The sequence below is a fragment of the Diadema antillarum genome, unplaced genomic scaffold (assembly GCF_040938485.1).
Source record: "Diadema antillarum isolate AM-2024a unplaced genomic scaffold, OU_Dant_1.0 seq00000386_RagTag, whole genome shotgun sequence".
NCBI lineage: Eukaryota > Metazoa > Echinodermata > Echinoidea > Diadematoida > Diadematidae > Diadema > Diadema antillarum.
The window spans coordinates 2,691,952-2,717,760 of NW_027271384.1; the positions used below are offsets into that span (position 1 = coordinate 2,691,952).

The window sequence follows — 25,809 nt, forward strand, 5'->3', positions numbered from 1 at the left end:
AAGTGTTAATGCAGTAAAGATAAGTTTACGCTGATGATTTTTTTCCATTTGAATTAGATAATCCTCAATTTACGCTGATGAATGAAATGATTCTACTCATCGTAGCCGCAGACAAAATCTCAGATAACATGAATTCAAGCGCCTCTGACAGTATGTGGATGGTTAAGCTTACTTTATGCATGAATTAATGACGTAATAGAACCACACAAAATCAACACATTACGTAGATTATTGTCGATAAAGATGTCTAGCAAGCATGCTAGCAAGCATGGAGGGTGGAATCTACCAATGTCCCTACCAATAAGCCTTTAACAATGATAATTTGATAACGTTTCGATATGATGTTCTTAAATGTATCTATCAAGTCAAAATAGAGCAAAACCATAAAGACAAAATGGAAATATCATTTCATAAATACTTGTGTCGATAGCTAAGTTTTATTATTATTATCATCATTATTATTCGCTACGCTTGCAAAGAGTAATGGGTAACGGCCTATGTAAAGCATTCGCTCTTTAACATTTTGTTCACAGCCATTACGGGAGAGAGATAGAGAGCAATATATATATATATATATGTATATGTATATATATATATATATATATATATATATATATATATATATATGTATATTATGCAGGAGAATATGCGTCCAAAATGTTCTTGGCAACATGCCAATCTCAAATCAATAAGAGTGATAGGAGTAGAGAGAAATTCGGATTGGGGTTGTCTAGGTCAATGCTTTGGAGGGAGAGAGGAAAGGGATAATATATTGACAAACGACGGTGCTCCCACAAATTGGCGGAAGAAATGAATAATGCAAAAGAAGGGTGAAGGTGGACAGCAGCCAAGTTGATAAACGAATAGATATATACATACATACATATGTATTGTAATATATATATATATGAATTGATAAAAATAGATAGGAAGGCAATAGATGAATAAATCAACACATAAAGAAACGAATTGAAGGGTATTATTGGTTGGTCATGATGTAATCGACAACAATGATCTAGTGAGTCTTTTCTAGCTTGTTCAAGTGGCAAGACCAGATTTCAAATTTCACTTTAAATTCATTTTCATATTTCTCAGTGAAAAATACATCAAATAACAAAATAAAATGGTACATGAAATGCAGACAAGAAGAACAATGTAATATTGCAAAACATATAGAACATTGTTGTTAATCTATAAAGGTTTGTTTCTAAGAATAAATGCTAAAGAAATATGATGGAACCCACTTAAAAGCAAGCTTGGTGCACTTAAACACAAGATTGTAGATTTCACATTTGCCAGAGATTTGCAAGATTGCAAGGTTGCAGATCTACAAGAAGCAGGATTTGTAGTACAGCGCAAATATGATATTTGACTAGGGTTCCCCCCCCCCCCCCTTTGAAACATATTTAGTGTGCAGAGAAAGCCAGACAGGACATACGAGATTACAATATATAGCGATCGGGAAAAAAAAAATTAAAAGAGCACATTCCATTTCAAACACCGTCGAATACTTCTAGTTGTAAGCATCATAATTGCTGTCTGGTTGCAGTCTTTGGATTGATACCTTTTGATGCCTATTACGCCTTTTAAAGGTCCTGTTTACCTTTGGGAGTAGTGATTTTGAAAATGTTCAAGATATCACATTTGATGAATAAGTGTCGATCAGTTGTATCAAAAAACATACATTTTATTTTGCAATAAAGCCTAAATGGAGATATAGCTATTTTTCTAGATAAACCACAACTGTATACGGTTTAGTCTGTAAACATTTTTAAATAAGTATTGTTCACATTTTTTATATTAAAATAGCGATTGTACTGGTTCAAATGTTTACACTGTTACTTCTATCTCAAACTCACATTTTAGAACTTTTTTGAAGCGCTAATGCTGGGTTTTTATTTCATCTGCAAATGGTATATTATGCCTCTAAGGGCATCAACATTTCAGAGCTACTTGTGGGTGTAACTCCTTTTGATGGATGTCATCATTAGATAAACATGTAATGTGGATATGCATGTAAATGATTATGTTAACGTGTATGAAAATATTATGTAAACATAGCTATATGTTGTCTAAACATGCATAAGGGTATAATGCTTTACTTTTAAGCTTCCCTCCATTATCAACAACTTCAACATAAGATACATGCATCTAGACCTCACAACATAAATTATTTTCTGTTCATATCATATTTCGATAAACGTCGAATATGTAACTTGGGTTTTTCTTTGGCTTGATATGTTTTGTACACTGATACTGTTCATTTTTTTGAAAATGAATACAGATAAATGAAATAAACAAAATGACATAATTACGTCACTGCTCAAGCATTTTCCCGCCTGAAAGTTGAGGAGATGGTATGAAAGAATTTATATGCTGTATACCGTTGCCTCATTATAAACTGTTGTTCTATTATAGAATCATAAAAATATTAGAATTAGTATATTATCTAAATTTCACACGGCATATTACAGCTACGGCAGTACGTAGTTGCTCAAGCTCTATGTGTGATAGAACTCTTGAAGGTGAATGTCTGACCAGCTCACGTTTTTTTTTTTCAAAGTTGTTTCTCAAAGTCTTACTTTGTAGCTTCTTTCTGCGAACTTTTGGATTTTTCAAGGCTGTATATTATGTTCTTTGAATAAAGGATAGGTCACGTTGATACCGTGCTTCCGTATCATTCAAAGTGCAATCATATGCCATAATGAGACATATGGCACGGTCGTTTAGAATCTATTCAAATCATGAGGTATCTAAGACCAAGTGAAGGTCATGAAAAGATATTCTGATACGACTAAAGCATACATAATGCTCAAATTCCTCGTAGGCAACAAATTGACAGCGGATATCGTCTAACGCCACGAATTTTCTCACAAGTGTGGGTTATTGTTCACATTGCCATTACTATTATCTTCGGAATTTTCGTTGTTATTTGTCGTATCCCTATCTACGTCAACGCAACACAGCCAATCACATGGAGGGGTATGCGCACGCGCAGATTATTTACAATCAAAGTACATATTTAACTGGTTGGCGTACCATCTCTGATTGTACTTTTGCCACATACCACCGGAGAAAACAGCGTGTACTGTCCTTGAAGTAGCTTTGCATTTTGCCTGCGTCTGGAAAACTGAAGGATCTTGTCACCGAAAATCAGGATATACATTTTTCTTAAGAAATATCCAAGATGAATGCCGGTATCTCTGTTTGTGTGTCGGTCTTGCTTCTTTTGGCGTGTGCGTCAAAGATTTCGGCTGTCCGCGGTAACCGCAGGGGTCAGAGAGGTAAGACAGAACATTCATATTCCTGGTAACTGTGTGTTGATAACGTAATTCCACTCAATACAGCCTTTGTGATTTTAAACATCGGTCATCATGGTTGGGTTCAATTCAATTCAGTTCTATTCAAATGATTTTATTTCCATATAAAGTAATACAAAACAATATACATAACGCTTACATGAGTACATAATATTTGAAGATACTTTGAATCACATAAGTTTCAACAAAACATGGATACGATGTTATAATAATATCAACTTTGGCTTTTAGATAGATAAACAAGTAAGCACTTGTACAAGTTCCATGTACAAGTACAGTCATTGGATTATCTGGGGAAAAAATAGAATATTGATGGTTCATGTTTTTTGACTCGCTTGTGAGCTATGTTAACGTGGCCTATTATATTATGCAATAAATCTGGGAACAGGAGTTATGACGTATCATGCAACCATCAAGTGTATGCTATAACTTTTGGTATCATGTTTTGATAGGTACAACTATTGTGGTAGTGATACTATATATTTTTCCAAAGGTCAAGAAACTAATGGCGAGAGGACTTATTTTGACTGACGAGACATGTTTCTTGAAAAAAATCGCGAGTGACTGTGCACGAATTGATCTGTGAAGTTTGAAATATGGAATATTGAATAAGAAATAATGGCCCCGGGAATTACGCATTTTTACGTTATCGAAAATTATATATATATTAGTGTATGCATTAAAGGGGATTGCTAGTAACTGATCAGTGGGAATCAGTGGGAATGCTGGGGGATGATTGTTCCCATTCTTGTGGGATTCATTTAAGAGTACATTATATATCTATTGTTGTGTGCAAATCATTTGCTTCAGAACTGTCTCATATTCAAGTAATGTGCAATCTAATGCCCCGTCACTGTACAGGCATGCTAACGTGGAAACATTCAACTGAATCATCCTTAAAATTGTATGAAAAATATGTCAATAATAATGACACTACTGTTACAGCACTGTGTAGATGTTGTATTTCCCATAATCCAAAGCTGACATGGCTGAAGGCCGGGGATATCCCATGGAACCAACTTATAAAAAGAAAATCCAAATAACAAATACCACCACAAAAAAAAAAAATACGAAACAGATTTAGAATAGAAATTATGTTTGCAGTATAGTAGAATCATGATACTTTTGTCCTTGATCTTGAAAATGATGTTTTGCGTGTCCAGCTAAAACGAGGTTTTTTTTTTTTCAGATCAAGAGTAATTACACCAAACTTGAATACGAAAATTACAAATTCATCCTTTCATTTTTCCATGTCAAGGCATGATAACAGCCACAAAAATCAAAAAAACATTGTTTTTTTTTTCATGCTGTACTTCGTAAAATGGTTTGGACAGACAAAAAAAAAAAAAAAACCGTTGCTTGCTCGAAAATGATCCCTAATAAACAAAACTTTGTAAACATTTTCAGCAGGGGCAATGATCAGAGAAAATTCACGTGATGAAATAGATGTGGAAGATACAATGAAAAACAGAAAAAAGAGACAGAGGAGGAAAACATTGCATAATCATACATGAAAAAACTCCATGTGCTCTTCATAAAAAAAAGATGAAGAGTTTTCTTTTAAATAAAGCATTTTTAAACTGATTTCAAGTCTTATGGCTTTTCATTGGTGGTAGAAGGTCAATACTAAAAAATTATAGTAAAAATATGGACAGATTGTGTTTTTTGAAATCGGGTTTAATGGGGTATGGATATTTTTGAGCATCCCTAATATTGAATTATGAAAGGAGCAATTCAGGGTGACATGATAATGAAATGCTCCAGGAATACTATTGCTACACAACTTCAATGTAAAAGCCACACTTTAAATGGCAGTAAATTCTGATCAAGTAAAGGTTTCATCATAAGAAATCAGGACGTGCTTGGTGAATATGAAGAGTTGGTTATCAAAACGAATACTAAGTTTCTGTAATTTTTTGAATGCGACCAATAGTTTTGTTTTTCCAGTGAAACCCCCAAGCGATAGTGAAAATCTTTCATGTGAGATGGAAAACAATTGAATGATATAGCACTTTTTATTGTCATAAACCCTGTGAGGAGCACCGATACTTAGATATGGTGACATAAGATTTACATGGGGTTCCAATATAATCAAACCATTTATGAAAAACACCTACAAGTTAGATATCATGAAATCGTTTTTCATGTTCTTATCTCTGTAGATTATATCTGGTATTCAAATTATAATCAATTAATTTTTTGTTTCCAAATAATTTTCAAATTGGTTTTCATCAAACATTCCATATCAATTTATTCGCTAACAATGTCTGATTTCAAGCAAAAAGTCATGAATCGATACCTGGAGATATGAAACAATCTCGATTTGCTGGAATCTATGCTGGGTGTTTTCAAAGATGAGCACATAGTGATGTGTGTTAAACTTATCATGATGACTGTCTGTGTCTGGTTTTTGTGAATAATATGTATAACTTTATCAATATCAATTTTCTCAGGAGTGGTGAGGAGTTGTATTTCTTTAGCCCAATAGAGACACCTATGATTCATTGATTGCGACCCGATGTAAAGCCTAATGGCACGATTTTCATATTATGTAAAGTTTCACTGTTTCAAGAGATTGTTAAATATAAAATTGTTTTAAAACAATAAATGTAATACTTTCAGTGTTTTGGAGTACCTGGTATGTCTTGGGGCTGGTCTGATGCAAAGATGTTTTTTGTTTTTGTAGTTCTTGCGCAGGTGAAAAACGCATATGTTAGAAAAACAATTTGAATAAGTACCATTTTGCAAGCGTAAAATATATTATTGCTGTCAATACCAACACTTCATTAATTTTAAAGAACACACAATTATTCTGCCACCTGCCATGGAATTTGTCGAGTGATTTTTGATTACTGAAAAATCAAAAATTGCTTGAAAAAAGGGCAGGGATGTCCGAAAAAAAATGCGTATTCTTCAAATAAAAATGTTATATATATATATATATATATATATATATATATGTGTGTGTGTGTGTGTGTATACATATGTACATATGTATGTGTGTGTAGTATTAGTAGTAGTAGTACAATGTAGTAGTAGTAGTAGTAGTTGTAGTAGTAGTAGTAGTAGTAGTAGTTTGTAGCAGCAGTATAGTAGAAGTATAGTAGTGGTATTGATACATACATAATTATGCAAGTGCATTTTCTCTTTTGTGCTTTTTTTTGGTCGAATGTACAATGTATTTGCGTGTGTGTGTGTATGTGTGTGTGTGTGTACACACGACTTTACTACAGTCTTTAATGTTTTAATTTGCTTTTCATAATCCCGCACAACACAGACTGGTCTGAAATGTAAAACCCGATGGGCGCCCTTTGCTCGCCTAACTGTTTCTATTTGGATTCCTTCCCCCGCAATTACAGTTCATATCTATCATTCCCAGCGCTAAAGATCATATCTTTCGCGTTTTTTCTTCTTTTCTCCCCCCCCCCCCCGTCTCTCTTTCTCTCTCTCTGTTTGAATTGTAAATCGGGCTTTTCTCAAATGTCTACTGCCTTCGCGGGCTAAGTATAACACTTGTCGCGGTATCTCTCTCTCTCTCTCTCTCTCTTTCTGACCCGCTCGCTGCCTGTACTCGTTGATAACTCCCGCCTTTGCGAAAGCGGATCTTGTGTTTGTGAGTGTTGTAGATTGTGTGTGTGTGTTTGGGGAGGGGGTCGTAGGTTGATGAGTGTATGTATCTATTTCCGTCTGAAAGCACAGAGATAGTATCGGTATACTTTAAGTTCTGATTTTAAAACGTTTTTGCCTGTGAATTGATAGTTCTTTGGTAACATCTGTACATGTGAAACGTGCCTTTTTTATAATAATAGCGTTGCCCGAATAATTTTCAAAAAGAGAGTAAGAATCACTTCAGAAATAGTATGTCGATATTGTCGCAGTTCTTGTTCCTTTTTTTCAGCGTTCCATAAACTGAAAATTAAGTGTGTGTGTATAACGGAGATGCTTTGGTCTGTCTCAACGACTTCCTCTCACTCTCTCTACACCTTTTCTTTTTTTTTTTTAATTTCTCACTCTCATTGTTGTATCATCCTAACCCTCTTTTTCTTCTGTCAGCTACTAATAGTGATGTTTCCACTGAAAAATTAATAGTGTCCTACCTCTCATGCTATGAATTTTATGCATATTTTTTTTCTTACTGGGTCAAAAACACTGTCTATTTTAGCCACACAAACTCTTACACACAGACACGCACACACACACACACACACACACTAACAAACAAGTTGTAATCGACATTGATTCCCGGCGGAGAGAGAAAATGGTTAAGGGGGAAAAACCAAGTTCCCTTGCCTCACCACTTGTCCTGCAATAATATGTGTATTCCTAAAATCACTTTAGTCGAAAGGGAGAAAATAAGACGTGCTTTCTGTTCAGCCCATGGACAGGGGGAAAGAGCAGAACTTATGCCTTCAGGGTTCAATGCACTTACCCGAAGCCTACCTGTGTTCTTAATGGCCCCCTGGGGTGCTGAGATCGAAGAGAAGGGGTAAGCTGGGGTTCGGATGGGCTGAGTTGGGGTGGGAAAACACTGTGTAATCTTTACAAAAATGTATATTGACTTTCTTAAGGGTAGAACTGTGCTGCCTTATTTCTTCTTTTTCTTGTTCTTTTTTTTTCGACCTACTTTTGATTCGTTGGCTTTGTTTTCCTTGTACTGAGTTTGGTTTTCCTAACAAGAATAAGAGATAGGCTTCCTTTCTTGTCATGTATTTGGTTCATACTGCCGGTCAAACCGCCGCTGCGCTGTTGACACTTTTTTTTTTCACAACCGAGTGTGTATTTTAAACCATAATCTTCATGAAGTTATTATCATTTTTTTTAAGACCGTCACAGTGGTCCCCCTCTGTTTCACTCTCTGGTTTTTTTTTTTCTATTTTCTCTTTTTCTGTCCTTTAACTCTCTCTCTCTCTCACCGGCATACTTACCTTGATAGGAGCAACACTAGACTTTTCCTTCTCCATTTCATTGATGATGTTTTGTTGGTGTGTTTTTTCTTTCATTTCTCCGTTTGAATAATATCGTGTAGAAAAACAAATGTTTAACTTCAGGAATGACACATAAACAAGATGAAAAGTTGGATTCAAACCATCATTTGTTTTCCAAACTGGAATGAATAACAATTAATATGAAGGCAAAATATGACATTGATGACAAGTATAATAATATACCAAAATGCGCATTTTACAGATTAAGTCCTTGAAAGATAGAGTGGTATTACACATATATTCGGCTATTCCTTTATCATTTTGTTCTGTTGCCATCATAAACATGATTTCTTATAATCTTAACTATTTTGGTAATCATTCCGTAATTCGCTCCCTAGTAACGTACACCATGAGCATCGATGACCCGATTATCGTCCACGCCGCCGACAATAACCCGGTGAAAGTGGCGAGCACCAACACCTGGTTTTCACTCTTCCGCTTCACGGCGGCTGCGGGAACGACTATCTTCTTCCGCTTCACCGACGTCTCGTTCACGTCGAACACGAAGTGGGCCACCTCGTCGTACATCATCACCGGATCCGGTTCGGACCCTACGGAAGACTCCTCCCAGACCGCCAGAATCTCCCCGACTTCCTCGCAGACGCCCAGCAACACTCATGCGTACACCACGCCCAACAACCTTGCCTACGTACTGGTGTCGCACCCGAAAGGGGAGAAGGTTGAGTTCTCTCTGCACGTCAGCGCCATAGGTGAGTGTGTGTGTTTGTGTGTGTGTGTGTGTGTGTGTGTGTGAGTTATGAAGCAGATATTGCTATATTGATTAGTGGTGGTCAGGTGATCAAGGTAGATTTTTTTTTTCTGAGATTTATGCAGAGCTTTTATATCACTTTTGTATACGTGGTTTGATTTGCCAAAAATAGATATATATCTCATTGTATGTTAAAAAAAAAAGTGAATCCGCAGCCCAAATGAGAACATCTGTTGTTATTTTTTTTCAAACTGATTTCATTGTGAAAATCAGCCTGATATTGAATAAAATTCAAATAAAGAATATCATAAAAAGTGTGTGCGTGTATATGTTTTACTTTGATTTTCTTGAGGCAATTTGTTTGGTGAGTGTGTGGTGGTGAACACGGGTAGGTTCGTTGTGTGAAGGGATGTTTCATGTGCGTTGGGTGGTAGTTGTGGTTTAGAGGGTTGTAAAGTATTGAAGGTAATGATGTGCTAGTTAGGATGATTAAGAAGGGAAATAATTTACTAAGTATTTTCTTTCGGTCTATGGAGCAAGTACACATGCACATATGATTATTTTGTTGTATATGAGAAAAAAAGATTGAAGAATTTCGTTAGCTTATTAAATTATGGTCAAAGTAATCTTAGTTTACTTCAGGCTTTCGTGAAATGCTATATTATCTTGTGTACATTTTTATACAATTTAGCAGATGTTGATGAGTTTAATCAAATTGATTAAGATTATATTAGGTGTTTTGTATCACTTTTGTATACTTGATAAGATTTTTGCATAAGATATTTCATCATATTTTATAAATTGTGATTTTCATAGCAGCACAAATTTTAAGAACAGCTTAGTTATGTTTCTTATTATTCGTTTCTGTAGGAACATGACGCTGATTTTGAATGAAATTTAATCAAAGAACATCATTAAACAGTGTCCGTTTGTCTTCCTGTCTGTCTGTCTTATCCAGAGCCATGATAAGGATATTAGTCCCTACGTAATGCTTTCGCCTATGTCCAGTAAACCTTTTGAAGAAATGCATACAAAATACGTGATTGCAAGTGGAATTATGTTTTACTGTATTTTCTGATTTTTTATATGCATTTGTTTCAATAATCGTTAGATTATTTCAGCTTATTGTAAATCTGGTGACTGAAATTTTAAAACTTTTTTTGAAAGAGCTTTTTTTTTACAAAAGTAAACAATTTTGACTTTGTGTTTTTACTTTATTCAAAGAAATTCAAGCTTTTGTGCGAAAAAAAGAACTTTTTCATGTTTTCATAGCTAACTATGAAAAAGGGAAAGCAAAATGAAAAAATCATGAAAAAAAACTTTCCGTGTGTCATTACAATTTGTTATATGAATGGAAGGTACTCGTCTCCCATTTATGTATTCACTTTACAAGAAATGTATACAAGCATTGTGATAAGAAAGAATAACAAAAAGAACATGGTGTTATACGCAAAAAAAAAAAAATTAAATGCGCCCTTTCATCTTTGGAAATAATTATGTCAAATTTCACGGCAATTCGTTTTTATGATGATTTTGTATCTTTTTTAACTTATCTTTTACTGCATTTTACTGCATACATTTACTGCATACCTATATGCCATATTTTCACTCAGTTTTTATTCTTTGGGTTCTTGTTTTTTGTTTTGTTTTTTTTTCACTTTTTCTCTTTATTCTCTTATTTCTTTTTCCCTTTGTACTTTAATATTTTAGCTTTCATATCGTCTCATCATTATTACTTTGTGTCCTATCTCCATTGATTGCATAGCAAATTTACACCGGTATTTTTTCATGGAACCTGCGCTTACAAGCTTTGCTTTTGCGGTTCCATCATATTTCACAAGTTATAGAGAATTAGTCTTATGTACATTATGAATGCTGACACACTTTCTGTTCATGTCCCGACGTATGACATGTTTTGTATCTTGCTTGGTTTGTATTCTTTTTTGGATGTATTTTGATGTCAAGTGAAATATGAAAATAAACGTGCTGGAACTGTTCACTGTGTCTCGAGTGCAAGACCAGTGCAGTTTCAGTTATTCAATTCAATTCAATTCAATTTTTGGTTTGATTTCTATGTCGTGAAATGCATCAGAATGTCCAACTGGCAAGTCACCCTGTCTCGGCTCGCCCCATTGCATTTCGGAACAAGACCGATGCAACAACCACGTGGACTGTTTGATGAGTCAGGAGGACGAAATCACCTGCCAAGGCGGTGAGTTAGTTTCAGTTTTTCTGACTTTAATTCGCCTTTCTTTCACTAGTCCGTCGTCTCTGAGATACGTCAATCCGAATAGCCTTGATACATGATCAATATTATGCTTGTTGAAAGCAATGGGTTTATCTTATTATTGTGTTTACAATAAGAATATTTTATTGGCTTGTATTATATACCACATGGGATTCTTTTCTTTGTCTGTATAAAGAAAACTTGTCGTAATAGAAATATATCTCTTAAGATTTTTTTTTTCTTTTGAAGAAGAAAATTATCAAATTGTAAGAAGCAAATGACACCATAAGAGGGAAAATTGGTGTGCAAAACAAATGGAAGGCTGAAAGACTGGATGAAGTGGAAAAAATGAGCTAGAAAAGCAGGTGTGAACCTTTAAATTACAAATCATCAGTCCTCGAGAAAAAAAGAAGAAAGCCGGCAAGCAATGACATAGTAATTATGCTTCCTTCGGATGGGGGGGGGGGGGGGGGGGGGGGGGGGGGGGAGTTGAAATTTATTGGGAGAATATGCAACGAATGTCATGTTAGTTGCATCAGTCATTCGTTAGTAACGAATGTACGTCAAAATCAACTTTCAAATTTCTGGCCTGATCTGTTTTGGTGTTTCTGCCTTCTTCTTGTTTTTTTCTTATATATTTCTGCAACCCCATAATTATACATACGACTGGAGCCCTGCATGCGTATACACGTGAAAGGCGGTCATAAGTCTTCATTTTACTTGACAGAAATTACGATCGAAAGATGAGGAGAAATTTTAAACGGATAATATATAGTGACATCTTCGCTCCTTATGGTCGGGAAAGGCAATTTACAACACTGAACAGAACGAAGCTAAGTTGAGCATTTCAATACATGGGACTTGTGTAACCAACGTCCCTCAGCAATGATAACCACTTAGTTATACAGTGTAATACGTTCTTACCGCTGTTATCATTATGCCCGACTCAAGCTTGAAGCCACAAAACACCATTGCTGCATATGTCCCTCTATACACAATGCATGACTGATTATGCTCCCAGGAAACCGCTTTTCCATCGCCATTGTGTAGAAGAGTGACAAGTATATTATTTATAACTTTCTCTATTTGTTTGGTTTTCTTCCTTTTTTCGGGGGGGGGGGAGGGATATAACGTCGAAAGAATAATTGCGGCTACATTTTCAAAATTATTTTATTCATGCGATTAGGATTTTGATATCACTATGATTAATATTGGGATGGCACCAGTTTAAGGCTCATTTGACATGAGTCCATTTTGAACCAGATAAGGGGGAAAAGCACTACGATTTGATAAAAAACTGCGAGCAGTCACATGCGGGGGCATTTTAATTGGAATGCCAGAGTGCGATCTTACAGCTTACCTTCTGAGACTGGTATTATAACAAACGCATTGTTCTTTGTCATTTTAGAAATGATTTTGTCAAAATTATTAAGGACTTTTGTTCTTGTTTTAAAGACACACGAAACTGTCCTGATTTCTTTCCGGTAATACATTTCAGTCTAATGAAGTATGAATTATAACAACTTTTTTCTTAGAGGATAAATGATGTATATATACAATTATATCTGTATGTTTCATATAAATAAAAACATATCCACATAATATAGGCCTATTGTGTTTTTATCCATATACATACGTTCAGACACACACACATACATAATGTTCCGGGGAAAAGAACAAAGCAGGTAACATCAATCAACGGTACCGCCTGTACGTCTACAAATCTAAGGATGAAATGAGTAGTAAGTAGTCTTCATCAGCATGTCACCATTTTTTTTTCAAAGGAGAACGCATAAATCCCCCAAAGCTGTATACCCAAACCCTTCTCATAAGCGATATATCCTTGGGGTATAAACGAGTACCCTTAAGGCAAACGTGTATCCATTATCGACACAAACCAGAGCTGAAAGGTCCTTCGCACCCTCACAGATTACCTTGTATTATGCGGCCAAGAGGCGACAAAAGGCTCTCACACCATGTCGACCTTTGCTATACGGCAGCTCAGGCGATACCAATAAATACATTGGTAGACAAGAGTGCTACTCTCTATTTAACGCATTGGTGTACACGAGTGCCACTTTCTAACATGATGTAGCTCTAGCACCGTACCCTTTTTGAGAATTTTGACAGTGTAATCCCTTACTATTTAATTCGGACTTGAAACCTCGTCATTCGGTGAGGATGAAACCTTCGGGAAACCCCTTTGACAATGAAAGTGGGTCGGGCAGGATTCGAGAAAAGAGAGCGCAGCGGAACAGATCCAATACATGTGCTAGTAATTTGGATCCATATAGATTGGAAGAAGCATTTAAAAGCTGCATTTCTAGTGCCGATAAAACCTGGGTCGAATAAACAGGAACATATCGTTTTCTATCATTGACCCTCTATGTGACTCATCTATTTGCCGTCCGTAGCTTTGTGTGTAAAGTCTGTGCACAAATTTGACTCATTGTAATGAAAAATGGTTAATAACGTTCTGTCATGTCATATCATAATTTAGTGCACAAACTCTGTTGAAATGTGCCGAGATTTCGTGCGTATTTTCCTGACTAAAAATATGTAGCACAAAAGGAACACTCTCTATAAGTGTACCTTTATTACGAACAGCAAATTTGACACATTTCTTTCGCTTTTTTTTCTGTCATTTCATAAAAGAGAAAATAATTACTATGATAGATGATGAGGGCGGATGATAATCTATTATAGTTTGAAAAGTACAATTACTCTCTTTTCAATCGCTAATAGACGCTCTACTGAAAGACCCCTGCCTCGTGTATGATTCGGAATGTGCATCTTATCATTCGAAGCAAAAACCTTAATAAAAAAATAATCAAAAAAAAAAAAACAGCGACAACAACAAAAGAAGAAATGATATAGTATGCCCCATTAACTCGAATCGATCCCCCCCCCCCCCACACACACACACACACACTGCGAACGTCTGCTCCATACCTGGCGTTATCTGTTCGCTGACTGGAAGAGTCACCGTTGGTTTCGAAACCGGGCTTCTTTGTCAATTTCCTCTCAGCTCCTATCAATGAGCCTACAGCTTCGCGATTAATCTTCCCCCTTCAATCGGCCAATCACCACCACCACCACCACCGGCCACATATCTCAGGAAAACAAGTGGTACCCAAGGTAGTTCCGGAATCCTTACCGATCAGTCGCATAATAATGTGTCTATGATTGCTCCAGCAGACCTGCTTTTAAAGCCGAACTATTAAAGAGGAAATCAAACATTTTCGCCAGAAGAAAACAAAAAGCATATTCATAATCACAATTGCGGCCCATCGTATCGTCATGCTTGTCAGGATTTTCGTTCGCGTCTTACTATACACACATAAGCATACCAGTATATTAAAGGGTGTATACAGTATAGTTTCGGTTGAGATGGGGACTTATATCTTAACTCTTTTTTTTTTTCCTCATGATAATCGGAAACCACTCATTGAACTATTAGACAGAACACAATTCCTAGATGAATTAAAAGTTTATTTGATGGGATATAAATCAACAACGTAAAACAAAGTCGTTTTAATAAAACGTTGGACCAATCCGCCGTTATCAGGATCTCTTTGTTTTTGGAAATGTCAGCCATTTCAAAACCGATTTTCATAAGATAAACTTTTATTTCCTTTCAGAATTGAATGCTCTTTAATATGTCATATAAGTGGTTTTTAATTAGTTTTCTGATTTGGTTTCTCGCAAAAGTTTAACCTGAATTTCCATCTCAACCAAAACTATTCAACTATACGACACTTTACACACATTTACACATTCAAATGCTCATTAGTATTCAAACATAATCAGAAACATCATTCATATCCACATATACACTTTTTTTTCAATTCCTTATTCGAATTCCGTCCAGTGCCACAAAACTCACATTCACAAAAACAAAACAAAACATTTCAGTAAGACATAGTGCATTACACGCAAACATTTTACAGAATATGTCAGTCTTACATTATGACTCATTTCACCAAAAACGAAATCTGTTTTTTTCAAACACACATCCATACATGCACGGGTACATACACACACACATGTATGCATTATACTGTTCAAACCAAGGAGGTACTAGGCTCTCTCGCCAAAACACCACCCTGTTCGGACTAAATCTATTCTGATACTTTAATATGGCCCATTGTGGCTACTAGTACATGTAATTACCTACTCTAGTTATGTGTAACCTAATCTCTTATAAACATTGTCATGATTGTTGCTACTCCATTTTGAATCATTGACTTTCAGTGCAGTGACACGTTCTCTGCCTCGCTATCTCTCTATGTATTTGTCTATCCCCTACACTCATTTCTCTTTTAATTTGTTATATACGTGTATGCAGTGGCGGATCCAGGGAGGACCGCACCGGGCGCACCGCCCCCCCCCCCTCTTTATTTTTATTTTTTTGTTGAAGCAAAAGATATAAAAAGAAAAAAATGGGGGAGGGGTGCGTGTCCCCCCCCCCCCTTAATGTTGTAAACGCGCCCCCTCTTAACGGAATTCCTGGATCCGTCCCTGTATGTGTGTGTGTGTGTGTGTGTGTGTGTGCGTGTGTGTGTGTGCGTGGGTGTGTGTGTGGGTGTGCGTGTATAATATAAACATTGTATGATAATCTATATACATTTATATACAATGATATAATATAATATGTATACATATACGTTTATAAGACAAGGGAGAAATGCAGAAAATACATACTCTCTTTCTCTCTCCCATTATACATACAACATGTTTAGATGAAGAAAAAAAAACTATTACTACTATTTCATACGCCTATATGATGATTTGAATACCCATAGGTTATATATGACATAAATCTACGAATATGAATAACGACTATATCTTCGTAATAATTCATTATCTCCATCATGCCTTTTTTACATTAATAATACATTATGAGTTGATAGAACCCAGACTGGGCCTTTGAGAAATTGACAAGGATTTTTCTATTGACCAGTGTAGGGACTGAGGGCTATGCCTATCTTGGAAGATGACAAAATTTGCAATCACAGCGTCCTTAGTGCCTTATTAATATTTTTTTAGGATAATGCGATTTCGTAGAATATAACGCAGTATACTGCAGCAGAGCCCAACGCCAGCGATTCCTGCAATATTGTCACGCGAGTAGCCATTTGGTAATGCGCCCGTCTTCATCACATTTGATAATTGGGCACAACTTTAAGCGGTTTTCATTAATGCACGCATGCTTGCTTCGGCAAACAAGAACATTCAATTCCTTTTAATAAAGTAGGGCAGAAGCCTTGCGTGAATTGAATAACACCATGGCAACTGCTAATTAATTATTATCCTGACGCTGTAGTGGTGTGTTACTCTCTACTGCCCTCTATGTCAGCAAATCGGTAACTTTTTTGGATTGGTCGTGTTGTCAAAAACATGCGTAATTAACACTACGGGGTATTTAGATTTTTTGTATTTCTACAAGTGAGAGAATGAGTATCCAAAAGTTATATGATGTTTATAGGATCACTCATATATATATATATTTTTCTATTGTTTAAATAGTACATGATCTTGACTGCAGCATTTTCAAAAATAGGCACCGCAACTGCATATAGGCCTACTAGCCTACTTGCAGGTTTATGGTATTTTTTACTTTGGCTATGAAGGCCCAGCCAAATATGGCTATACCATGGAGAGTAATATATTCGCTATATAGGATGGTGAGAAAGAGCACCAAAATATATTATTAGAAACACTGGTGTTCAAGCTGGGGTGAGTATCCGTGTTAGAACTGTAACGAAATGATGAATGTCACGTTGTACCTATGCAACCCATAAACAATTCCGCATATGATAACTTACCTTGCATAGTATATTCGTATGTTTGTTTGTTTCCTTTACATGATAGAGGGTGAAGCTACGTTGGATCATGCACAAGACAACGCCGAGCTCCCCGCCTGCTTCCCGTGTGTGAGCGACGATTTCGGCTGCGTCGAGCCGCAGTGGGTGTGCGACGGAGCGGCGGACTGCAACGATGGAGCAGACGAGCAGAATTGTCGTGAGTCATCGACCTCCGCCCCCCCCCCCCCCTCTCTCTCTCTCTCTCTCTCTCCCTCTCTCTTTCTCGCTCTTTCACATGCACACACACACACAATTTATCCACCATTCTGTCTATTCACGCTGACGAGATACAAGTGATTGGACTTGCATCTATATCCAAAACTTTGAATTTTTGCCAGTTAGGAACATAGCATATTTTCATTTAACAGTGCGATCGATGTGCATCGCGATCTAGATTCAAAGAAATCTTGCGATCATTTCGGAATTAAAACGATAATTTACAACGCGGTGAGTGTGTGCACTCTGGAGAAAATAATATCGAGATTTTTTATACCTTCATTCAAAACGACACATGAATACTAGGACAAGGGTCACCATTCTGTTAGATTTCAAGCATGGGCAGTTTGGTCGACAAATTAATTGCTGTTGGCTGCAATTAGCAGGTTTTGGATCTCGTTCGACATCCCGCTATTTTGTCTGCGTAAAATGATATTTATCCATCTTTCTATCCATCTAGCATCCATCTATCCACACCTACTTATCTTTCCATCTGTCAATTATTGGTCTAGCTGTCTTTGTCTCTGGTGACACCTTCGCTTGACAGCAAACACTTCTGGTATTCTTTTTCTTCTGCTTTCGATGGTCTTGGTAATTGTCTAAGGACAAACAACACCACCTTTTCAACATAAAGAAGTAGCAAAGTCGTTTATCACTTTGGTTGTACATTTCAAACTTTCCGGTAGTGCAAAAAGGTAAAATGTATGTTTTATGTGATAATATTCTATCTATTTCTTGTTTGCATATAAGTCACATAACATTAAAGTTTGTTCTAAGTCCATGGAAGAGATAGTACTGCACAATCACATCTTTAATATGGTTAACACGCACGCACGTACACACACATACACACGCTCAATGACACACACTACTCACTACAAGCGTGTACATATTGTACTCTAAGAGATTTTTCTCCTCTCCACCACAATCGTTGTAAGCTCTTTGCATATACTTGAAGTACGCTTGTCAGGACTGTGTGACAGTTGAGCCTGCTTTCAATTGTTTGCTATTCTCTGTTTCCTTGTTCTTTGATGCAGCCTGCGATGGTTTCACGTGCAGTGACAACAAGTGCATCCCGTACGGCTTCAAGTGCGATGGTGTCATCGACTGCTCCAATGACGAGGCCAACTGTCCTGCCTAAAGAACTCAAGATGGCGCTAGAGTGTTTTGACGTCGTTCTAAGATGTGACTTGTATGTTTCGCTATAATATGATGATACTCATTGTGTTACAAATGTTTCATACGTCTCAGAAAATACAAGCATATTCTCGCAGAAAAAAAAAGAGAAACGAAACATTTAATGATAGAAAAGATAAAGTGTCAGCTACAGGATGGAGAGATGAACAGATTTTAAGGTAGGTCTAAAGAAAGGATAATACCAGTGCGTCACTATGATTATCTAAGTGTTTACCACTTGATGGTGCACTACGCGAATTTATCGAGCTCCATATGAAAACAAAACATACATCGATTATAAAAGAATATGCAAGGAAATCGAACAGAAAAATTAGTTGATACAAACAATACATCAACATGTCAAAAACCTTCAAACCGTTACGGTACTAAGCAGGAAACATTTGTAACACAATGTTTCCTTCAATATCTAGAAAGAAAAGAATACATTTATCATCTATTCATAGAACTTTGATGTGATATATTTGTACTGAATGATACCCTGTGAGCAATATAAAATTGTGTCATGAAAGAAAGATGTGTCCGTAGTCTCACCATACTGTAGGCACACTGAAATTATATATCTTACAGACTCTGCTCTTCCCGCTATATCTATGTATTGCGATATCTCTCACGAGATAATAATACTTCATACCATGCACGTGTAATTCGTCTCCCTCGTATCATCGTGCAATTCCGTAGCTGTTTTCTACCGATGATACTCAGTATGTCTTATAACTGAAAACTAACATTCATCCTCTATCACTGATGTTCTGGCCCTTGTATACTTTTGTGAAATGTCGTGTGAAATGTCTTTTCCCGTAATTTGCTGCATAGATGTAACTGTTATCGATGTTGACCAAACGACGGAGAACTGGTAATAAATACATAGTTGTCTACAGAGTGAACAGCTTTGCTCATTTCTATTTTCATTATCTTTTTTGCTCAGTATAGTATTTTAAACACGACGATAATAAGTACAGGTTACCGTTTTGAAAGTAAATGAATTAATATACACACTGATAGATGCAATATGACGTATGACGTTTCATATTAATGGTGCGAAAAGAAATACAAATTGAAAATGACTATGCAATAGAACAAACCTCACTATCTTTAGTGTGAAAAAGTAATTGAAGAGCAACTAATGTTGTATATTAGAGAGAGAGAGAGATAAAGAGAAAGAAAGAGAGAGGAGAGATAGAAGTGGAGAGAGAGAGAGATCTTGAAATAGAAACATACATACAGAATAGGCCTACGTCATACTAGGAAACACACAAACTTGGGAGTACGTGCATGTGCGTACATTGTATTATGATGCAATGGCCATATAAAATGTTGGCAGTACAGATTATATACACAACTATTGTCATTCAATTGAAATACAATATATGCAAACGGAATTAAAACGATAATAACAGTACATAAGACTTTTAACGTAGGATGTGGCCATCCTCCATCTTGAAGACATTTTTTTACTATTTGCAGACGAAGTAAAATCCCAGCTTTAGTGCTTGTAAAATGTGAATTAGAGATAGAAACAACGAATGTAAACATTTTGCTTAGTATAATCAATGATAGGCATTATTAGATCTACAAAATGTGATTAATGGTTTATAAGATAAAGTTCTTTCAAGAATAAACCGTCTACGGTTACGGTTTATTGAGAAAATAGTGATATCTCCTTATATTTAACATTACCTCTTTTTTTCCCTTTTTTATTCATTTTGCATTGAAAAGAGTCAGGGTGCATATAGTTGAATTTCGTTACTTTATTTGTTTTCAATTCTACATTGTAGTCTACTTCATTCTGTGTTTGCTTTGGGTAGAAATTGCATTCATCTTTCTGGAGTCCCATTATTATCTACGCTGTATCATGTTTTTTTTTTTTTTTTTTGATGGAGTTGAGATCCATTAAGAGGCATGGGAAGACAATAGATTGTTTCAAAAAAAAAAATCCTTGCTCCAACAAATTTCACACGGTACATGTGGCTACAATCATTAATGTTTTTTTTTTTTTCAATGTGATGTTTATGATGTCTTGGAAATACGTGTCAATATATCTCGCAGATTTGTTTGTATTTGCATGCAGTGTATGTGTAAAATGTGTGTATGCGTGGTTGTGGTTTGCACATGTATGTTCAAATGAATGTGTAATCGGAGTAGAAATACCCCACTGACATCAATTTCCAATATATTTCTGTAAGGTTAATGTAAAAGATGGGTGAAAACAATCAAACAAACAAACAAATATGTCATCATCTATTCCATCCTAGACTTTAAATCTATATCGACACTTTTATTGCTACAGTTACATGTAGTTGCAAAAACACATTACATCTTCTACGTGTAACAGACGTGAGTGCCTGGATGCGCTGTAAGGCTTGTACAAACATGACTGTATTCATTTGAAACAATGACCTTGTTCGTTTCACTTCAGCCGTATATCATAGCCAAACACTCACGCATGTAAATCTTTAGAATATAAAGCTCTGTTATAGACCTTCACCTTCATATGCAGAGGAGAACAACAATAGAACAATTCTATATACAAATTAGTTGTTGAATAGAATTGGGTTGATTGTCTGGACAGAATGTTCATTTTGTAATTTAATACGTAATATATACTTTGAAGATCTATCACTTCTTTTTACTGGGTGTCAATACGTCGATAGATTGTCGGCTGAAGTAAGAGAGTGAATTTCATTTATATCAATGCGGGTATTGAAATAACATTTACGAGGGAAAGTGAATTATTTGGTTTGGGGAGTATTAACAATTTGCATTGAAGTGCATTACTAGGCTTTTGGAAATGAAATTTATGATCGTATAATAAAGCGAATAATACCTCGTTTTAATTTATGTAAAGAAAGCCTGCGGGAATATTATAACAACGACAAAATCATTGCAAGATATAATCATAAGCTGCAAGTATTATAAAAAGAAATAAGTGTTGTCCGTTAAACCTGTTTTCTTGATATGCGGGATATGATGGTCAGGGTGATGATATTTCATTGCCCATTCTTCAAAATTATGAGTCAGGAATACTATAATGCATTATTTGTTTAGATATCTTTGATACAGAATTGTAAATATCTCAGGGGAAAAAATAACAACAATTGTTTAACATATCCCATGCCCTACCCCCCTCAAAAAAATATAATCTTTCTGCAACGATAACCTTAAAGGTAGAATTTTAGAAGTGGAAAAGTAGAATTCAAATTTCAATCTAAGTGTATGACACTTTTAGTTATTATCCACACCCTCTAGAAAACCCGATTCGATCTGCTTCAGTGGTTACTGAGAAAGGGAGATCTTTGTAAAGTATGTCAAAAGTCCTTTCCTCCAAGTTTTGTGTAAGGAGAACCGTTGTCCATTGTACTCACCTCTTACAAATTCCAAGTTGTTCATTGTATTTTCTCGCAAAAGTATTTTTAGAAAATTTGATTTTTTTTTTCAATATCAAGAAATTAACATATCATTACTGTCAATGTTATCAAAACGAAAAGTTCGATTGTATTTTTTTGGGAACATGCTGTACAGTTCAACGTATTATGCAAACATTATTTGCATGTATAAATTTGACATGCAAGACAAAAAAAAAAATGGTCCCTTTATCCTCTTCCTGCCTACATATATATATATATATATATATATATATATATATATATATATATATTATATATATATATATATATATATATATATATATATATATATATATATATATACACGCACACACACAGACAGACAAACACATAAAAATACGATATACATGTATGCATATGCACATTCACTCTTCACTTCCACGGGAACACAATAACAACTCAACACAGTACAGTCTAAACACAAACAAACATTATTTTCATTGTTATCGGCTCCATTCAACATGCACGACAAACAACATGGCCTATCATCTTCTTCCTGCCTCACCACACACACATATTATACTCAAGCACAAACAGACAGACAGACAAACATGCGATATGCATACACGCCAGTTTACACATAATAAATTACGCCATGTACACACGCACATGCACATTATCCACTTCTAAATCGGATTTATTCTGTTGCCATATGAGACATATCTATCTCATGTATTTTTTTGATTTTTTTGATTTTTTTTTTTTTACAAAAGGTCGAATTCGTTCACAATTTGAAATACAACTATTATTCAATTGTTGTCAGGGCAACGACGATTTCATTGAAAAGTCAATCATTATATCATAATATTTATGATAAGACTTGAAGGGAAAAACACCAACTTTGGTGAAAAACGGACCAAAACTTTTGAACTATGAGCTATTAAAGGGGAACGGTGTTTCCTCATACACCACTCACGAGGGTGCATGTAAAATGCGTCAAAATGTGTGGCAGGATTTGGGTAAAATACTTTTTTTTTAATTTCGTAATTGGGCCATTTAGGAGTGGAGTCTCAGAAAAGGCTTTGCACATCTAAATACGTAAGAATTCTTTCTTCAATGTGACGGTTAAAACTCAGTTCCAGTATTTTATACCCTAGGGGGCTCTTCTCTAGCGTCGCGGCTCATTTCTATTGACAATGAGAAAGTAAAAAGGTATACATATAGTTAGACCACTTGTCGGTACAATTCCTTATCTCAGCATTGCGCTCACGTTCAACGGACACAACATGAATACATGGTACTTGTATACCCGCAACCAGTTATCTTTTTTTTATTCTTCTTTGCCTTCTTCGGTACCTAATAAGATTGAGGAAATAAAACGGTGCACATGTTTGGTTGTTTCCTGTACATGTACACAACGAAGGAGCATCTAAATTTCTTCAAGATATACACATAGGCCTACGCATATACACACAAGAACAAAATAAAAAATCTTAGTCACCTTTTTGCATTTTTATTTGTTTCTTTTTTTATCAGAAGCAAGGCTCTGCAAAAATGTTTAAACAAAAGTGGGACAACTAATTTGATGACGATACATGTCTCAGTGAATCATTGTGCACATCACGTCATTAACTGTTACAGGCAACTGTTAGTTCGTAAATATTTCTTTGTTTTGTTTACTAGGGCGCCTGTGAATCTATAGTGTTATCATTAGACCTCGATAGGGAATTTCGGGACGCGCAAGCAGGAATTCGTCCACCAAGACCCAAAATCGGGTAAAGCTTCAGCTTGGTATGTGCCTGCCTCCTCCGCGGCCTCATCATCAAGAAGTATCGGTTGTACAGATCGTCCCGTTTATCCAGGAGGATGATATAGTTTGCAAGTTCTCGTATACTCTTAAAATCCTGTACATGGATAAAGGAATTCGGGGGCGCTACCCTCTCGTAATCTTCCCGGGGAGGTCCAAAGACCACTGGTACCAGGTCCTGCAGGTAGGCGTTGTTCCAGAGCTTTTCTGTAATGTAGTCTCTGCACGCACTGTTCTCTAAAGCCAGGTAAAATTTGAAGTTCCTCAGGACAGTCTTGCATTTCTGAGAGTCTTTCCCATAGGGGCAGCCCTCCTGTCTGTTGCCGCACTTGCCGAACATGCCTACGTCGAGACGTTTTGCCAGTTCCCTTACGAAGCTGTGACGGTTCCAGCGATTAGATGGGGCGTTACACTTGGAGGCCAACCAAGCAACCTGTCGCGTGCGGCCGGCAGCCCAGTTCACAGAGATGTTTTCCGCGATTGAAGGTCGATTGGGGTCAAAGAATCCAAACATACCGTATAAGTGGGACTCTCTAGACCGATACGTCATGAAATAGTCATACGTTCTATTTCCCGATAGATCTCTGGGAGGAACGATATCTCGCATGGTGTTAGCAGGGCTCTCGTGGGAAAGGAAGATCCACTTCTGTCCAGGAGGTCGCACTCGCAGCATATCCCTCCAGTTCCAGCCGGACAAACTACGCGGTATGACGGCGTGGCTCCTGCGAAGGTGGTCGACTCTGGTATCCACCACCAGTCGGATACCGCAAGACAGTCCTGGACAAGGGTAGTCCCCAGTGTCCTCCACCCTGTTATTGCTCCAAACATGCACCTGACGCACGCACTGGAGTTTTGCAGATGCCTTCGGTACAATAAAGTTGGTAACACTAGGGTAATGGTCTTTGCGAGAAGCGTCGGTCGTATTAAGGTCTCTTGATGGTATCCCTTCTTGCTGATACTGCAGAAATGATCTCGCATGCTCCAAAAAATTCGAATAGCGGCGGTAATTGAAGGGTAGGTCATTTGCTCTGCGAGATGCAACGGTCGTGTTAAAGTCTCTTGATGATAACCCATCTCGCTGATACCCCAGAGATGATCTTGCATGCTCCGAAAAATTCGACATGCGGCTGTAATTAGAGGTTAGGTCTTTTACTCGCATTGTCTGGTTTTTCAACTTCCACAATTTATCTTCACTGGATGAGCAGGTTTTAGTAACCCCTCTGGTAAATCCACTCTGGAATGCGAGTTCCACCACCCACAGGAGCAGCGTAAGGAGGATGAAGACTGCGAGTGTGCGTCGATTCATGACCATGGCTTCCTTGAGCGGCGTTCGTCCTATATTACAAAGTGGTACCAAAGCAATTGAAACGAAAGTGTGTCATCAGTGTCTGAGGTTTCTTATCAGTTTTGATACAAACGAAAATTCAAGAATATGCTAAATTGCTCGTATCATAGACTTACTTAGGGGCCAGCTGGAATCGAATAAGTAATCGTCGAATAAACTACTAAGGTCAAGGTGGTGGAGTCACAACAATCTTACTCCATCACCGACTAAGCTTCATTCAAATCCGTTTACAACTTATCATTATTTCCTTGGCGGAGATAACAACGATTATATAAAAGAGGAGAAACTCATATGTGACCCTGCATCACAAAGCCAACGAAAAGTCACCAGACATGGATTTTCAGTTAAGGGCAGCAGACTCTAAGCTTTAAATTGATATATAACTCAATTCATATGTACTCCCCTAACTTATGTAGATACTGGATAGAAAGCACACTCTGGAAAAGTATGAAGTGCAGGGTCTATTCAAGTACTTAATCTTTACCAAGCTGTGCTAGCTGTGTGATGAAAGGGACAAAACACAGGATGTAAACCACTGGAGCATCAACAATGAAGGGATTATCAGATTATGTTGAAATTGAGCAAGCTCTCATAATCTCTATTAACACATTCTGTCCATGATTAATGCCAACTTTCAAAGCAGTGGCATTATCCTTTCAAAAGTTATTAGACTTGAAAGTGAAGAGTACGCAAAGGATTTCATGAAATAAAAAGAGGCCTCTGAGACTTACCTGATCATTCTACTCTCCCCCAAAAAGTTGCAGAAAAAGTGGTGAAAAAACACTTTCCCAC

At 36.6% G+C, this 25,809-nt stretch overlaps 2 protein-coding genes across 2 annotated transcripts; one reads left to right on the plus strand and one right to left on the minus strand.

Annotated features, from left to right (window-relative positions):
* The first annotated feature begins 3,187 nt into the window (after positions 1-3,187).
* Positions 3,188-18,465, plus strand: LOC139731810 (uncharacterized). The gene is made up of 5 exons (XM_071642686.1): positions 3,188-3,284; positions 8,644-9,015; positions 11,107-11,226; positions 17,116-17,265; positions 18,362-18,465. The coding sequence occupies exons 1-5, from the start codon at positions 3,188-3,190 to the stop codon at positions 18,463-18,465; spliced, it is 843 nt and encodes a 280-aa protein (XP_071498787.1).
* Positions 18,466-23,575: 5,110 nt separating this feature from the next.
* On the minus strand, positions 23,576-24,984 carry LOC139731812 (4-galactosyl-N-acetylglucosaminide 3-alpha-L-fucosyltransferase 9-like). The gene is given in 2 exon segments (XM_071642687.1): positions 23,576-23,691; positions 23,694-24,984. Coding segments are annotated over 2 exon segments (1,407 nt in total).
* Positions 24,985-25,809: the final 825 nt, after the last annotated feature.

What these genes read in the sequence shown, in the direction of transcription:
- LOC139731810 (XM_071642686.1), top strand. Translation starts at nt 3,188, where the DNA reads ATGAATGCCGGTATCTCTGTTTGTGTGTCGGTCTTGCTTCTTTTGGCG. An exon ending in TAACCGCAGGGGTCAGAGAG is followed by an intron (nt 3,285 to 8,643) that starts GTAAGACAGAAC and finishes TTCGCTCCCTAG; the next exon opens with TAACGTACACCATGAGCATC. An exon ending in AGCAGACGAGCAGAATTGTC is followed by an intron (nt 17,266 to 18,361) that starts GTGAGTCATCGA and finishes TCTTTGATGCAG; the next exon opens with CCTGCGATGGTTTCACGTGC.